The 18,738-nt window shown below is 45.7% G+C and overlaps 1 protein-coding gene across 1 annotated transcript; it reads left to right on the forward strand.

Annotated features, from left to right (window-relative positions):
• Positions 1 to 15,513: 15,513 nt before the first annotated feature.
• Positions 15,514 to 17,459, forward strand: LOC109732328 (noroxomaritidine synthase 3-like). The gene has a single exon (XM_020291510.4). It carries the CDS (start codon positions 15,568 to 15,570, stop codon positions 17,068 to 17,070), a length of 1,503 nt encoding a protein of 500 aa, XP_020147099.1. The 5' UTR covers positions 15,514 to 15,567; the 3' UTR covers positions 17,071 to 17,459.
• Positions 17,460 to 18,738: the final 1,279 nt, after the last annotated feature.

The following is an 18,738-nucleotide window of genomic DNA, read 5'->3' on the forward strand; positions in this document are numbered from 1 at the left end:
GCCGGCGGCCAGAGACACTGACAGCCGGGTCCTACACCCGGCAGATTACCAATGTACCCCTGGGGGGTAGGCCTATATAAACCCCCCAGGGCACCCATGCAAAGGGTTCCAACCTGTTAGAACTAGACTCATACCTAGAGGAGGAGAGAGCGTGCCTGCCTTCTTCCACCTCTAGCAAACAGCTCAAGGAGCACCATTGTACCACTAGTGCCTTAGTGACATGCGGAGACCCCGCAGAGCAGGACTAGGGGTGTTATCTCCACGAAGAGCCCCGAACCTGGGTAAAGTTTGTCGGCGTACGTGTCTACGCCTCATCCCGCTTCCAGGCACCGGCGACGTTCTACTCGCTCCTACCATGATAAGCCACCCTTTGGCATATGTCGCACCCAACCCCTGACATTGGCCCTGTCCACTGATTCCAACGATGAGGGCAAGCTCGTCTGTGGCGTACTATGTCGATCATTGACCACCGCCGAGACAGGCACCTACCACCGCCACTATAAAAATGTGAAAGCATTGCGGCTCCGCCTTGAGGAGTCCGAGCGGCTCGCCAAGGAGACAGTGGTGGAAACCGCCTCACCAAGGAGCAGGCCTGCGCTGCCCGAGGTTTGACCAGGCTTCCCTCCTCACATGAATCCTATGGCACCTCTGGCGACGATGACGACCCTCCATATGCTGACGCGTACGCCGACTTCGACGCCCACTACCGTTGCTCTGGAGACGGCAAGGAGGGGGGCATTGATTGCTATGCTATGTCCAGTTGTACGATTTACTAGTCTGTTAGATTCATCTACGTTGCATGAGATTGTATGAATTTGGGAGTATGGATATGAGGGAGACGGCTGCAGATGTGAAGAAATGAGAACCGAATTGGTGCTATATATCCTCGAACATATATGTGGTCAATTTACCCAGTTCAATTGGATTTTACTTCGAGAATACACGCACACATGTGTATGACATACTGATAGGTGAAGGGGGTGAAGAGACCCATCCACAATTCTACAACACGGGGAAACAACCCAAAGGTAAATCAACTACTCGCTAACACCCCACCTATACAAGCTTGCAAGCCTACCTCCTACCTCTCCGCTGAACAAACCAGCTCACTGCCAGCCCTTCCGCTCCTGTTGAACCCTAGCGATCACAGCCTCAACCGAAGGGCGAGCTTGATTGAAAACAATGTAGTTCCGGTGCTTCCAAAGCCGCCAAGCAATGAGGGTCGTTAGGGTGTGGTAGTCCTTCCTAAGTCATGCAGGCAAAGCCCTCGACTCCGTGCACCACTGCGGTCACAAATCGTTGCTCGTCGGCATCCACTCCACATCCCCCCCATGATTGCAAGATGGCAATCCAAACTGTTGTTGCGAAGTCGCAGTTGAGCAGTATGTGATCAATGCGCTCGGACACTTGATCAGAAAGGGGGCAAGCCACCTGGTGTGGGAGGCCCCTCCTGGCCAAACGATATGGTGCCATCTAGTCCGAAAATGCAAGTCATGAAAAAAAAATCACCTCAAGGGCGCACGAGAGTCCTAGACCACCGTTGCCGCAAGATCGTACTGGTGACCAAGAAAGCGCGAAAGTTCAGTTGGAGTTGGAGTTGGAGATGCTCTAGGGCCAATCTTCTTGAGGTTATGGAGAGCAATTTGCTACCAATGCCATTGGTAAGTTCACGGCTGTCACTTGTGCCGGTGCGCACTTGTACTTGCTGAGGTAAACAAGCGAACATTTGAAATTCGAGCCGGACACCTACAGATGTGTGACCTGGCCGTGGCGCGTTGTGGCTTGATCGGAATGAGGTTCAGTTTTAAGGTAAACGTCGCCATCTTCTACTAGCTTTCATTCGCTTTCTCCTTTCCCCTCCCCTAATCACAACCACGTAGTACAAAAATGTCGCTTTCGCTTTGGCACGGAGGCACAACAGCTGTGCATGGCTCGGCCACAAGCCATCATGAAGTGATCAAAGGTAGGTAAGAATTAATACATGCGCAAGCGAAGCATCGAATTGTTTTTAGTATCTCGTACGACGTACGCCGATGCATGAGTCGGTGACCGGCCGGTGCGAAGGAAAAGAAAAGTAAAAGATATCCAGCCGGTGCCGGCCGCCCAACAAACCGCGTGCTGATCGATGAAAGGCTGGCCGTGAAGCCAGCAACAGGCCATGTGTCCGTTTGCCAAGAGGAAGAAAAAGACGAAACGTGGCAGCCATGTTTTTGGCCATGGCGTGGCCGACTCGACTCGACGGGCAGTGCCAGTGCGCGCGCAACTGGCACTGGCAGGCTGCCTTCGCGCCGAAGCAACGCAAGAAGAAGAAAAGGCGGAACGGCTGGCCCTCGCTGTGCAGACGTTTCTAGAGAGATCGCCGAGACGTGTCAACCGCCCATAGGCCGGCCAGCTGTCATCTCCCGCGGCTCCGCAAAATAAATACCCCCTCCACCCCTACACCTTTCCCCACCACCACCACCACCACCACAACAGAGATCTTCTCCACTCCTATTCTAATCAACCCCTCGCCGCCGCCGCCGCCGCAGATCGCACCACCGACCGACCGAAGCGATGGCCGCCTCCACCGTCGCGTCCAGGGCCGTGGCCGTCCTCGCCGTCCTGTCGGTCGCCGCCCTCTCCGTCGTCTCCGCGCAGGAGGCCCCGGCGCCGAGCCCCGTGTCGGCCGCCGGCGCAGCGGCGCCGTCCCTCGCCGCAGCGCTCGTCGCCTCCGGCGCCGCCTTCCTCTTCGCCGCCGTCCGCCACTGAAGCGGCCGCCTCCGTCCTCGCCGACCGTCCGTCCGTTCATCGATGGCTCCTCCTCTACATCTACATAGTACCGCCGCGTAGATCCGTTTAGCGCCGCTGCTGTTACCACTAGCGATTTGTTGGTTGTTCGTGTCCGCTTGGCCTGATCTGCCTGCTACTGTCCGTCGCTCGGTGACGATGATGATGATGATTATTACATCCTTGGTAGAGATTGTACCCGTGTGCTTGTAGATACGTACTTCTCACCACTGCTATTTATCCGGTTTGATCTGCTGATATATTCGCTGGGTTTAATTTTGATGATGCTTTTCTGTCAGTCGTGATTTCCTGAATTTTGATGCGCGTGAGCGTGGTGAATTCTGTTCCTCGCCACCGCGACAGTGCACGAACCTATTTTTCTTAGCAGAATCGTTATTTTTGCTTGCTCTGCTCTCTTCAGTCGAGACAACACCTACATGCGAGAGATGGCTGATCGCGCAACAGATGAAAACCTAGATTTAATATAAGTGAGTATTAAATTGGAGAAGAAACTCCACATGTTTGAGTAAAAAACAGCAGCAGCGACTGCTGCAGCGCAATAAACATAGTGATGGGCTGAGGCAGGGGCCATGGGTTGCTTGTGCTGCTCGTTTGGACTGCCTGCCGTGAATTGACCAGGGTCATTTTCTTGTTGCGATTCTTGGTAAAAAAAAAAAAACTTTGCCCACTCTATGAAACAAGTGCCTTGTTACCGCCATTCTACCCAGCTTTCCATCAGCAGTCAGCACAAGGAAACAATATAACAGCATAACAATCCATTCCATAGAGTATACCAGAGACCCAACAAATGTAAATCAGTCTCTTTCCTTCGTGAGCACCGGCAGGTTTAGGTTAGTTGATAAGATCATTTGCCATTTGGCCTTGTGTTGTAGCGTCTCATGTCACATATTCCAGTGTTTTGTTTGCGTTGATCATTGCCAATGCGAGCCTGCGTCCGGGCTTGGCAATGGCGATGCAGTTAACGCGAACTGTGACCATTTGCTGTCCTTGTGAACCGTGGGCATGTTTGCCCGCGTTGCATTCGCATTTTCATTTGCCGTCTTTTTGCCACCACGTCGCACTATGATATCGTGTTCAGTTTGCACTATGATATCAAGTTTGCCATGGCAAAAAATAAAAGTGAAGAATTTGCCATGGTGTAGTCAAATTTGCCATGTCAACAAAGGTAAATTTTCCATTGCAAAATGAAAGTAAACTTTGCCATGTCAATAAAGTAAAAAAACTGCCATGTCTTACACATCAGAAAACAGAATTTTGCCATCTTAATGCGATTTTTTTTGCCATGTGGACATTACCTACAAAAGTGTAAAATTTGACCATGTGAAAAAGGTTGAAAGTCCCATGGCAACTTTCAAACCATTCATAATTAGGGGCACAATTTATACGAAGAGGTATTTTGGCCATGGCAAATTTCAAAATACCATGTACTCCCTCCGTTCCAAAAAAATTCATGGACACGCATGCATGGTATTTTTGAGATTTCACATGGCACAATTGATGGTGGACAAACATGCATGTTATTTTTGAGATTTCACATGGCACAATTGATGCTGGACACACATACTCCCTTCGTTCCAAAATAGATGACTCAACTTTGTACTAACTTTGAATTTTTTTGCACATACGAAATTTGGTCAAATTAGCATCACATCACATAGTTTGCCATAACTATGTGTACAATGCAACAAATTTGGGTCAAATTAGCATCACATCGCATGGTTTGCAGTGTGATATATAAAAATTCAGATATAAGTTTGGTCCGATTAAGCATCACATCACAAAAAGGTTTGCTATGAACTATGTGTAAAGTGCATAAAAATTGTAGGGGATGAGCATCCACGGGGAGAACCTGACATGCTGCTACCGTTAGTTCCCGATGAAGCTCTTCCCCTCCTGCTTCTGCGCGTCAACGGAGGATCTTCTCCATCGACCCTAGTAGATGCCGCGGCCAGGGCATCCCGCGCCACCACGCGCCCGCCTCCCATGTAGGACGATGGCACCGCCACCTCCCTAGGTCACCATCACCTCCGATCCATCGCGTCCGAGACCTTGTAGACATCGCCATCGCCGTTGCTCCCTCTCGAGCAACATCTCCACGGATCCCTCATCCTCGTCTTCCTCGACCCCTTTGTCGCGACGGTGTCGGGATCTGGTCAGGGACAAGCCTCGTCGCCGGCGCAAGGCCATCTCCGAGGTCTGATGGAGCGCTAGTGCAGTGCGCTCTGCACGAGCGGTGGAGACAAATGGAGAAGAGGATAGTATAAGGTACGACGTTTGGGACGAAGCCTAGTTTTACCGAACGAGAAAATAAGGTGACTTGGTTGCTATAAGATTCGTGTCTAGAAAAACGTTAGGAAACAAACTGCCCACCGCTTCATTCCCAACCGCCCAGGAGAGGCGATTTGGCACGTGAAGCTATTCCTGCTTCCTATTGCCGGCGAGGCCATCGGCTCCTCTGCCCTCCTCTCGCCGCTCCGGCGGTAGCAGGAGGGTGGGGGATCCTGGGTCCTTTCATCCGGTCTGTATATAGGTTTAGGATAGGCATGTCGGGTGACGGGGCTCGTTCGGTTCCGACGCCGCCATCATGAATGAAGTTTTCCGGGCCACTGCTTCGACAACATTGTTCAACGGTGTCGAGGAGCCACAGATTTGTGTTCGAACAAGTTCTTCAAGATGGCGGTGGAGTTCTTGCTCTGGTTCTTGTTTCTTCGGCTCCGTCCACGTCGCGTCGGGTGCGTCTCCAGCGCCGTCGCAGAGCCGGAAGTATGTGTCTTGGAGTTGGCCGACGCTCCAGCGCTGGTCTTGTCCAAGGGATGGTCCACAAGGAGATTTGGTGTGGAAGATGGTTGCTGGTTCTTAAGTTTTTCGGCGGCTCTGCCAATTGAGAACTTCAAGACTGCGATCCAAGATGTGTGGAGTATTACTTCAGCCGACGACCCACATCGACATGTGCAACGTCACTTGTGATGGCGCCTGTTCAGAGGCTCGTAACACAACTTGGCTACTATGGCACTATCTTGGATCTTGGAAAGTTGGAGGCATGTGTTTCTTCTCTCCGGCGAACGCTTTTGGCGACGACTGGATTCTTTGGCCATGGTGGTCGTGGATGCAGGAGTCCAAAAGATCAAGTTTCAACTTTTTATCTTTATGGGGTTCTCCTTAGATTTTCTTGTGTGCTATCTCTCCGGGCTGTTCTAGAGAGATGTTCCTGCTTTTATGAATGACTAGCACATATGCTCGTGCGTTGCAACGGGAGATAAAATAGTGTGTAATTTAAAGTTAGTGAGAATTATATGTGCAAGCAAAACCGTATGTGCACACGAAAAGAAACATTTAGCATCCTGGTTCACCGCGTGTGAAGGAATTAATCCGCTATTTTTCCATCCATTGCTCGAGCGTATTTAAGAGTTTTGTTAATCGTATGCCACAGAAGGTCTGTGAGTTATTCAATCTACTTTTCTTTTCAATCCTTTCGGTACAGAGGATTTTAAGGTGTAAAGTTTCTGAATATTCTAGAAAACATGAATAATTTTTTAAATCTTGAACAATTATTTGAAAATTATGTACACTTTTGGAAAAACGCGAACAAAATATGAAAGGGATCATCTTTTAAAATTCACAAACATTTTCTGAAAACATGATTTTTTTATAAAAAACATGAACATTATTTGAATTTGTGAACATTTTTTAAAATAGGAACATGTGTTGAAAATTCATAAGATTTTTCGAAAATGTGTATCTTTTATACACGAACATTATTTTTAATTGTGAAAATTTCACTAAAACAAGAATATATTTCGAATGTGGAGCATTTTTTGAGATGCAATTTTTCTTTTTAGAAATTGCAAACAATTTTAAAAAACAATAATGTTTTAAAAAAAATGGAAACCTTTGCAAGTTCCGAATATTTTTCAAGATAGCAACTAAATTTTGGAATTTTGCACATTTTCCTAAATTTGTTTTTTATTCTGAATGTTTTTCGAGAATTTTCAATTTACGAAATAAATTCTAAAAAAATAAATCTGGAAGGGAAAAAAGGGATAGGGAAAGGAGAATAAAAATAGTAGTAAAACACAAAAACAAAGAAAGATATGCCAGCCCATTATTGGTTGGCCCGTGCGAAACTCTGACTATTTGTCACCCTGTGCGAAAAATAGAATTTTTGCAGCTGCGTGGGCAGAAAAATAAGTGGGCTGGCTTTACTGGACCATATCGCGCAGCCCACATACGTAAATTCGTGTTCTAGTAGATAAATGTATAAAAATTTAGTACCACCTCGGATAATTTTTTTTCTTTTCGGTGATGAATGGATGAAAATATTAACGAAACGCACCTTGCTTTATTAGTAAAAAATAAAAAAATTAGTAAAAATAGGTGATACTTCTGCTAGAAAAAAAAGATTCGTGTCTAGAATTAACGGTTAGAAGGACGACCCAGATTATTAAAATCTGACATTTGTTTTTTATCATTTCGAGAAATACAAGTCTTGCCTAATTGTTTTTTGGGATCGCCTGGAACTCAGCCAGCTGAGACATAGTTATGTCTCAGTCACCTGATGTATTTTCATTTGAACAGGATTTTTTTGGCTGCTCAGCAACCCCCTCGTTTCCTTCGATCTGGGCTTTTCATTTTTGGCTGGTCAATGTCCGTTGTCTTGTCTCATGGGTTCTCTAGTTATGGGCCATGTTGTAGTTTTCTTTTGACTAGGTCCAGCTTCTTTCGTTGACTAACACTCATATTTAAAATTATACTCTGTGTGGAGAGTACTTAGAGCGCGCTTGCAAATTCATATTGAAATTGACAACAAGAAATTCAAAATTTCAAAATGAAATGTTCAAATTGTGCTCTTGTTTAATCACATTTTTTTTTGAAAAAATGTCCATGAATTTATTCATAAAAAATATATTCATGAACTAAAAAAACTGAAGTTTTTTTAAAGGATAATTTTAAAAATGCTTGTGGAATTAAAAAAATTGGGAAAATATTGTTAGTTTTAAAAACATTCATGAATTTAAGAAATGTTTATCGCAGTCGCAATTGGCTAAAAAATAACTTACGGTTGCGACCCCATCCCCTCAAAATATTGCGACCTCCTTGAAAAACATCCGGTCACGACCTCATTTTAAAACTTGCAGTTGCGATCCTCTTGAAAGCATTCAGTGGCGACCCCCCCTAGAGAAACATGTAGTCGCAACCCTCCTATGAAAGCATCCAGTGGCGACCCCCCCTAGAGAAGCATGTAGTAGCAACCCTCCGATGAAAGCATGCAGTTGCGACCCCTTGAAACACATGCAGTTGAGACATGCTTTGAAAACATGCAGTTGTGACCCCATTTAAAACTTAACATTGCAACCCCTCTTGAAAACCATGCAGTTTGTGACCCACCTTATGCAGTTGCCCCCCCCTCTTGAAAACATGCAGTTGCGACTCCGACTTAAAAACATTTAGTTGCGACCCCCTCTTGTAGACATGCAGTTGCAACCCACCTAAAAAACATGCAGTTTCAACCCACCTTGAAAACATGCAGTTGCAGCCCCTCTTGAAAACATGCAGTTGCGACCCACCTTGAAAACATCCAGTTGCGACTCCGACTTAAAAACACGCAGTTGCGACCCCCTCTTGAAGACACGCGGTTACGACCCGGCCAAAAACATGTAGTTTCGACCCGCCTTGAAAACATGCAGTTGCAACTCCTCTTGAAAACATGTAGTTGCAGCCCCTCTTGAAAACATGCAATTGCGACCCCCTCTTAAAAACATACATCTGTGACCCGCCTTGAAAACATGGAGTTACAGCCCCTCTTGAAAACATTCAGTTGTGACCCACCTTGAAAACATGCAGTTCTGGCCCCTCTTGAAAACATTCACTTGCGGCCCCTAGTTTTGGACCCTCTTGAAAACATACAGTTGCGCCCGTGCCCTAAAAACATGCAGTTGCAACCGTGCCTTGAAAACATGTAGTTGCCCCTCTTGAAAACATGCAATTACAACCATGCCTTAAAACATGCAGTTGCGACCCACCTTGAAAACATGCAGTTGCGCCCCCTCTTAAAAACATGTAGTTGTGACCCCCTTAAATACATGCAATTGCAACCCCGCCTTAAAAACATGCAGTTGCGACCCTCCTTGAAAACATGCAGTTGCGGCCCCGCCTTAGAAACATGCAGTTGCGACCCCGCCTTAAAAACATGCAATTGCGACCCACCTTGAAAACATGCAGTTCCGGCCCCTCTTTGAAAACATGCAGTTCAGGCCCCGCCTTGGAAAACATGCAGTTTCTTCCCCTTTTGAAAACATGCAGTTGCGACCCTATCTTAAAAACATGCAGTTGCGCCCCCTCTTGAAATCATGCAATTGCGACCCCGCCTTAAAAACATGCAGTTGCGACCCACCTTGAAAACATGCAGTTGCCCCCCCCCCCCTTGAAAACATGAAGTTGTGGCCCCTTTTGAAAACATGTTGCGACCCCGCCTTCAAAATATGCAATTGCGACCCCGCCTTAAAAACATGCAGTTGCAACCCCCGCCTTAAAAAACATGCAAGTGCAACCCTACCTTAAAAACATGCAGTTACGGCCCCCCTTAAAAACATGCAATTCCAACCCCGCCTTACATACATGAAGTTACGGCCCCTCTTGAAAACATGCAGCCACAGTCAGGTTATAACATTTGCAGTTGCATGTCTAGCGGTGGACATGCAAGTGGCCTGGACAACTCCTCCTCCTGACCACAATTGCGGCCCCTTTTATCAATCTCAACTTCATTATTGTGTTGAGACGGTGATTTAAAAAAATTTATAAGAGACAAATTTTGTAAAACTAAAAAACTAAGCAATCAATTTGGAATCTCAAGTAACAAATGAATACTAAGCTAAAACAAAATAAATATACTGAAGTTGGAAAAGGAGAAAATAGTGAAATAAGGAAAAAATACAGAAAGCAAAAAAAGTAATTAATCATGAGAAAAAGGTTTAAAAAGTAATTACAAAGAGCTTACCCCTCACCCACAAAAAAAAAGAAGGAAAAAGAAAAGAGCTTGCCCCTATAAGCTATAGTGAACAGATGACAAAACATGCAAAAAGCTAGGAGCGTCCCATCCTTTGATCCCCATCTTTCCTTTCTAGTCGCGTAAAAAAATAGAAGAAAGCCCACATAGAGCGCATGCAAAAAGCAAAGGCCTGGGTAAAACACATCGGCTAGCCCTCGTGCTTGACGAGCCGCGCACCTTAGCTCCGGAGATAACGTACAAAAGACATTACGAATCTGAGCAACCATCGGAGGGCCAGAAGTTCTCAAAAAAAAAAAAACATCGGAGGGCCAGAAAAGTGACTGAGACCATAGTTAAAACTCGGCTAGCTGAGTTTCAGCAAAACCGTTGTTTTTTACTACTTTAGAACTGCTACATCGTTTCCAAATAGATGATCCAACTTTGTACTAACTTGAAGGGAGTATTTTACAGCAGCCCATTTCAAGAGGCAGCACACATTTTTTTTATAGCACACACAGTGGCAGAACCCTCAATCTCTCTGATTCCTCCCCAAATCAGCCGCCGCCTCACACTCTTCTCCACCCGCCCCAAAGACAACACTATTCACAATTATAGATCATTGCCTGTTTTTTTTTTTACGATACTTGCAAATGGAACAATTTTTCATTAATATTATGCATCAATAGAGTATTTCAAATCTACACAAGAAATCTATTTATTGGTTTTTTCATGTAAATGTATTTTTAATAGTTTGAAAAAACAGGGGCTAGCTCTGTTGAGCTCAATGATCAATGGTCTATCCATCTCCATCATTGATCGGGCGCGTCTTTGTCTCGTCTTCAGTGATACGACAGAATCGCTTGCCTCAACAGGCACCTAAAATGGGCCGACCCAGCGCGGGAGGAGCACTCGCTCAGTTGCACACGTCTTGTTTTGCCGGATTTTTATTTTATTTTTAGTTTATTGCCTTTATTAATATACCTAAAATAGAAATTATTTTACAGAAATTTTAAAAACATTCATCACACATTTTAAAAATGTTCATGCAATGTAAAAAAATGGGTGTCAACTAGTTCACTACAAAGAGATCCGCAGCAACGCGCAGGTGTCATCTAGTTCTAACATATTGCACTTATTGATAGTGCATACATAGCAAACTCAAGAATTTGCATTTTGGTGATTTCATTGACATCTCAAAACACAAATTTCAAAGCCGTTGTTATGTTTAGCATCTACTTTATCACATCCCAATTTCTTACGAACAACCCAAAAGAGACAAGTGCAATATTTGTAACCTTAAGAAACAACTGTTTAATGATCATATTAAGCGATTGAAAGTCTACTACATGTCCCGCAGCAACGTGCAGGGCATCCATCTAGTTACTCCAAGAGCACATAATAGTGCACCAGAAATTTACCACCTAGAACTTGCAGAACACACCTATGATCACGAACAAGCAAAAATCTAGAGCGAAGGATTGCCGACTTGCCCGGCGAACATAACGGTGAGCTCCTCCTTGATCAAGAACATGAAGGGGTGGTCGGCGGCAAAGTCCACGAGTTCGACCGGCCTGCTCCAGCCCACCGAACTACTACCAAAGATGCCATCGATGGCTGTGGCCGCGGCCGCTTCGGTCCCTTCTTCGTTCACCTCCACGAAGGACTCGTGATAGACTTGGGACACGTAGAGCGGCAGCCTCGGCGGCTTCATGTCACGTAGGTACACAGGAGAGCAGCTGGAGGCCCGAGTCCATGTCAATGAAATTTGTTACGTGGGGTCAGTGGCCATGTAAGTCATTTGTAATCTTGTCGCAAGCAGAAGCAATGATTCATGCTAAGTAACCAAAACAGAATTCACACACCTCGTCGAGGAATGCCGGCACACGATACGAATAGATGGTGGACTGGCCAAGAAACTGCGCATCCATCTGGCACAAACTACTAGTCGTACAAGCACATCTAATGGTGCAGTTGGCAGCCGGGGTATAATTGTAGATGGAGACTGTTAAAAGGAAGAAGAAGAAAGATGGAGACTGCTGGATGCTTAGTGCACACTAGCACTTGGAATTCTGGGTGCACGACGTCAGGCGTGGCGCGACATGATGTGCACCAGAATAATGACGTACGAGCACTCTTTTACATTTTCCGGCAGATATCTGGCATGATTCAAATAAATCTGTAGTTGAAATGACCGTAAACAGCCTTAATTATACTAGTGCGCCAATGTTAATATGTTGACGATGAAACCAAGGGCTATTTCTCGACCGACGCGAGCGCCTCTGGCGTGGCGGTACCAGGTCCGTCCAGTACTGTAGCTGTGAGTGAGTTTTTTTTTCTTGCCTTTATTATCTTTTCTTTTTACTGCTTGTATCGGTTTTCGTAGGTTTTCCTTTTGTTCTTATTTTTTATTGGTTTTATTCGTTTCTTTCCTTGGGTTTTTTCTTTCACTTTTGTTTTTTTATGTTTTTTCTCAACACATGTCTACATTTTCATAGACATTGTACTTTTTTGTATAAATCAGGAATATTTTTTATACATGTTTAACATTTTTTATATACATGATTATTAAGTTTTCAAACATATCTTTTGATTTCCTTTTTTAATACACATTATATATTTTTGGTATACATCAATACAATTTTTATACATGTTTAACATTTTTTGGTTATATGATTTTTTCCCAAATACATTTTTCTGAAATTTTTAATATGTGCTAAACATTTTTATGAAAGATACAAAACATTGTTTTATAAAACTATGTGAACAATTCTTTACACTGTGTGTGTGTGTCTATTCGTCACCCTGGGTGAGGAATAGTTATTCTTCACCCCCTCTATTTTACCACCAATGCACTGTAATTTTACGTTTCGTAAGTTTTGTCTTATTTCTGATGTAAAAAAAGATCATCAGAAAATATATATTCACCATCAAAAATATTTTATGTTATGTAAAATTACAAACGTAAAAACATAGTGTAAAATATACATAAACTCCAATTTTTTTTGTCTTATGATCTGTATTTTTATTTTCTTATACCAAATTTTACGTATTGAATCAATAAGAATGTAACTATTTGAATTCCAAATGTAATTTAATTATGAAGTGATCGTAAGATTACCTCGGGTGAAGAATAACTTATTCTGCACCCTGGGTGATGAATAGCATATATATGTATATCTTACGATCACTTCATAATTAAATTACATTTGGAATTCAAATAATTACATTCCTATTGATTCAATACGTAAAATTTGGTATAAGAAAATAAAAATACAGGTCATAAGACAAGAAAATTTGGAGTTTATGTATATTTTACACTATGTTTTTACGTTTGTAATTTTACATTACATAAAATATTTTTTACGACGATTATATATTTCCTTACGGTCTCTTTTTACGTCGATAAGACAAAACTTACGGAGCGTAAAATTATGATGCATTGGTGGTAAAATAGAGGGGGGGGGGGGTGAAGAATAACTATTCCTCACCCAGGGTGACTAATAGTCAATCCATATATATATATATATATATATATATATATATATATATATATATATATATATATATATATAATATGTCACAAACATATTTCAAAACTTAAACATTTTAAATGTAACATAAATTTTTCGATGGCATGAAACTGTTTTCTACATTGCATTAACATTTTTTTTAAATGTCACCTACATTTGTTTGAAAGGCATGACCATTTCTTAAATGACACAAGATTTTTTTTAATGCTACGAGCATTTCTTTAAAGTTGCATGAACATCTGTTTTACATTGCATGACCATTTTTTAAGGTGACATAAGCATGTTATAAGGACTTAAATATTATATTTTTAGTTAGATGAAGGGGGGGGGGGGAGAGAGAGAGAGAGAGAGAGAGAGAGAGAGAGAGAGAGAGAGAGAGAGAGAGGAAACGACTATAGCACAAGCCCCCAGTCATTCGGTGAGATTGTAATGTGGGCGAGTTATTAATAGAATAATACATATTTAAAACTTACTATTGTACATGTTGGCTATTAGGTTGGATCTAGATGACATGACAACTCCCCTCTCAATGCTCCACCCTGTAAAGGTGCTAAGGCTACCAACTAGGCAAAAACAATCTGGTGTGGCAAGTTAATTAAGAGGGAGAGAGAGAGAGAGAGTATGGTGACCCGAGGAAGAAATGATACTAATAAGCACGTTTATCTAGGTGCAAATATAATTCTGACTCTACACCTAATTAAATGAAGGGTTAACAACAAATGACTAAGCACCAATGCATGGGGGAGTTTAGTTGCTAAGACATCTAATGCATTTAGCACCTCTTCTAAACACCCATGCATTGAAAGAGGCCAGCTGATTGTTTTTTAATCACATTGTGACTTTATTTAGTCACCCATAGCTGGGATTTCGTCTGAAATTACAGATAAGATGTTGTCTGGTGACACATGAGGCCACTCCCTACAAAACTCAAGCCATAGCCCTTCTCTAACGAGCACATGTGCCGCATTATTCCGTGAACGCCTTACCCTTGACACCTTGAATTCTTGCCTGGTACGAAGCAACTCTTTGACCTCCTAAATGATCGGGACAACCACCAATAGGTTGCGATCTTTGTCATTCAGCATTGTGGCCCCTCCCTTGCTGTCCACTTCGAGATGAACCTTCTGAGCACCCCTCTGGATGGCCATCTACATTGCTTTGCGGCGTTGTTAAGCATCATTTTATGCCTTGTAGCTTGTGCTACAGCCGAGCTACAGATTTAGCATCCACTTCATTCTCTCTCCTCCTTTCTCTCCTTTCCAACTAAGATTTTGATGGCATGGCACATGCTATAGCATGCTCAATAGGACTTGCTCCAAGAGACAATGCATTGGAGTGGTTGTCTCTAAAAATGTATCAGCACCTAAAATGACGAGTTAAGAACCAATGGAACCAATGCATTAGGAGCGTCCTATAATAGGCCAACAACACTTGGCTATAGCCCGAGCCCCCAGGCATTTCGTGAGATTGTAAGGTGGCCAGTTATTAATAGAATAATATATATTTAAAAACTTACCATTGTACATGCTGAGTATTAGGTTGGCTCTAAATGACATGACAACTTCTTAGGCTAAAGACAAAATTTCCCTGGCTTCTGCCACAGATGGTAAAGTACTGAGACTTCCGCATATGCCCCTGCTGAAAAATGTGTTTATATGAGAATAAATCCTTGTGTGGGCCAAGATGTGATCTCTCAAGTGGTTGGATGGTTAGAGGGACCGCGGTATCCCCAGCCCACCAGGGTTCAAGTCATGGTGCTCGCATTTATTCCTGGATTTATTTCAGGATTTCTGGCGATGCGCATTCAGTGGGAGGAGACGTTTCCATTGACGATGAGGTATCTACGGTGACTTCATAAATTTCAAGATGATATGCCGGCTCAATTTTTCGGAGGTGCTTGTAAGGATAGGGTATGCGTATGTGCGTTTATAGGGTGAGTGTATGCGCTTGCATCCGTACTATGTTCAAAAAAAACAGAATTGATCACATGCAACAGAACTCACCTGTCACATAGTACGTGCTGGGACCCCCATTGTGGTGGACCATATTCAAATTCGAAAGGTACTAATGGTACGTACACCGTACCGTGTGGGTGATCTGGGCGACGTGGACGATGCTCCGCCCGTCGCGCCATAGTCCATTCCGTCGCGGTACATGGATGTTGGCAGAGCCTTCCAACTCTACACCACCATTGGCGGTTGGCACGCTCCTCCCCCTCGATCAATTCGGTCCTCTCCGAGCAGGTGACCGTGCAACGGCGCAGCAATGGCGACCGTCTCCTACCTCGAGCTTTCGCTTTGCTTCCTCTGCTTCGTCTTGTTCTACTGCTTCCACGTAAGGTCCAAGCGCAAGAACCCGGCGCTCCCGCTGGACTGGCCGCTGGTGGGCATGCTCCCGGCGCTCCTCGCCAACCTGCCGCGCCTCCACGACTGGGTCACCTCCGTCCTCACCGCCAGCACGCTCAGCTTCCGCCTCGCCGGCCCGCCGCGTTCGGGGATGCAGCTCTTCTTCACCGCTGACCCGGCCAACGTCCGCCACGTCTTCACCTCCCACTTCCTCAACTACCCCAAGGGCCCCGAGTTCGTCGACGGCGACTCCTGGCGCCGCCAGCGGGCTAAGGCGCAGCTGCTCATGTCCGCTCCTCGGTTCCGGGCATTCGTGTCCCGCTGCACCCGCCGCAAGGTCGAGAGCGACCTGCTCCCGCTGCTCGCCCGCGTCGCTGACGCCGGCTCTGGTGAGTGCGACCTGCAGGACGTGTTCCTCAGGCTCACGTTTGACACCACCACCACGCTGGTCTTCGGCCTCGACCCGGGCTGCCTGGCCGTCGGCTTCCCGGAGGTGCCGTTCGCGCGCGCCATCGACGACGCCATGGACGTGCTCCCAGTCCGCATCGTGCTCCCGCTGTCGTGGTGGAAGCTGGTGCGGCGGCTCGGGGTCGGGTATGAGCGGAAGATGACGGTGGCCTGGCGCGACATCGGCCGGTTCATCGGCGACACGATCGCCAAGCGGCGACAGGCGGTGAAGGCCAGAGGCGGGATCGAGGACTCGGCGGACCTGCTCTCCTCCTACATCGACGACGACAAAGACGACGACGATGCCAGCGCGGTCATCGACGCCTTCGTCCGGGACACGACCATGAACCTCATGCTCGCCGGCCGCGACACGACCGGCTCGGCGCTGTCCTGGTTCTTCTACCTCCTCACCAGGAACCCGGGCGTGGTGTCCATGATCCTCGCAGAGCTCGACACCATCAAGACCACCACCACCACCCTGGACGGCATGGTGACCTACGACCCGGACGAGCTCGGCCGGCTGGTGTACCTGCACGCGGCCCTGTGCGAGTCGCTCCGGCTGTACCCGCCGGTGCCGATGGAGCACAAGGGAGTGGCCTCCGCCGAGGCGCTGCCAAGCGGGCACGAGGTGCGGCCGGGGGACAAGATCCTTGTGTCGCTGTACGCGATGGGGAGGATGGAGGCCGTGTGGGGCAAGGACTGCCGGGAGTTCCGGCCGGAGCGGTGGATAGGGGAGGACGGCAAGCCGCGGTACGTGCCGTCGTACAAGTTTGCCTCCTTCAATGCTGGGCCGCGGACCTGCCTGGGCAAGGACATGGCCCTCGTGCAGCTCAAGACCGTGGCGGCCGCCGTGGTGAGGAACTTCGAGGTGGACGTCGTGCCAGGGCACGTCGTGGAGCCCAAGATCTCCGTTATTCTCCACATGAAGAACGGCTTCAAGGCCAGGATTAAGAGGAGACAGGTGATGAACAGCTAATGCAGAGCAACAGTTGGGCTGGGTGCGCTCTCAGTCTCCATAACAGGCTTATGACCGTTTCGAATAATAACTAGTATATCTATAAATAATTTCTCTAAAAATGTCTATATAAATATAAGATCTTAACATAAGGTCTCAGCGTCTACTAGGACTTAGTCGACTGTGATTTAGCAAGACTGTATAAATAATGATACCTGGTATATCCAGCAATATACTGCTGCTAGTTGACAACAGAGATGTCACATCTTGTCACAACTACAAAATAGACATTTCTCTACATTACTAAATGAGATGTTTCCTCCTATTTGCACGTTTTATAGTTTAGTTTTAACTATCTCATAATTTTTATTACCATACAAACATCGGCCCGACGCATGTTGATCTAGGAGTTGATGAATATCATTAGCTGAGTGTCACCGGCGGGACACATGTTGTAAGGAGTTTCTCATCCGGTAATTGCCTTTGGCTCCTACCCCATTTCTCGAGCGGTTTCGAATCTGTGTTGGTGGAGAGGGACGTTGCGTTGGGGGTCCGATTGACGTGTTTCAGTCGTTGCACTCTTGACGCGCGTGATTACACTCGATGTCTATGAGATTTTTCTTTTCGAAATTTTTCAGGTTTCTGTTTTACATGGGAGCTGCAAATTTTTCAGTACCTCGGATGTTCAAAGGAGGAATATGAGGTTGGCATGGAGGACATGTAGGAGGGGGTGAAGAGGCGTTGGGCATGGAGGCCGATCCCGCCAGCATTTGCATGGGCAGGCGGAGGCGAAGTTCCAACATGCACAAGCCGTGGAGGCGGCAGCGCAGTTCCAGGTGAGGCAAGCAACCATCCTCGACTCGACCCAATCAAAGCGGGAGGTGGCGACGAACCTCCATCGTATCCACCTCGCTGTCATGAGGCGGGAACAACTCTTCGTCAACAAGGACGACGAGAAAAAGAAGCCGGAGTTGCGCCCCATCGCAAATGACCACGAGGCCGCCCGTCTGTCCGGCATGGGGGCCATATACGTCTCCAGCGAAGAGTGGAAGTAAGGTAGTTTTAATTTGAATGGACCTTGTTTTATCTATATATGATGATGAACGTATGATGGATTTTAGGGTTCATGGATTCGTATGGAAATAGGGGTTTGCATATGAGGGGCGTCGTTACAGTGTCCGAAAAACGAGGGGTGACCGGCTCTGGTCCGCGGAAGCGTCCGACATATAGGGCGGGGGCCATATTTGAACATTCTGCGATTGTAAATGCTCTAAAAATTTCACACTTTCTATAGTTATAATTTGTTATTTCTAGGGCATTATGTTTCTAGGTATTTATTGGGGGTAAATGCCCGTAATAGTATAAGTATAGATAACAGACCCAAAAAATGACAAATTTTGAAATTTCACACATAATAGTGTTTATTGAGAGTGGAATGAGTTTCAGGACAATCGAGTAAGCACCGATCGCTTAGCATACAAACAAGGTTTGTTTCTTCACGAAACCTAGTTCCTTCCTTAGGGCTAGTCCGGTTTGTAAGTAATCTACATGACAACTTAATAATCTCATTTTTTTGTCACATCCTCTAGAGACCATATCATGAGAATTAAAATGGGAATAGCCTACATTTCTGTGGCCGGGTCTTGGCCCCCTGATGTATGAGACAACTTTTATTTTGTGTTATATGGG

This window comes from Aegilops tauschii, chromosome 3, assembly GCF_002575655.3.
Source record: "Aegilops tauschii subsp. strangulata cultivar AL8/78 chromosome 3, Aet v6.0, whole genome shotgun sequence".
Lineage (NCBI taxonomy): Eukaryota > Viridiplantae > Streptophyta > Magnoliopsida > Poales > Poaceae > Aegilops > Aegilops tauschii.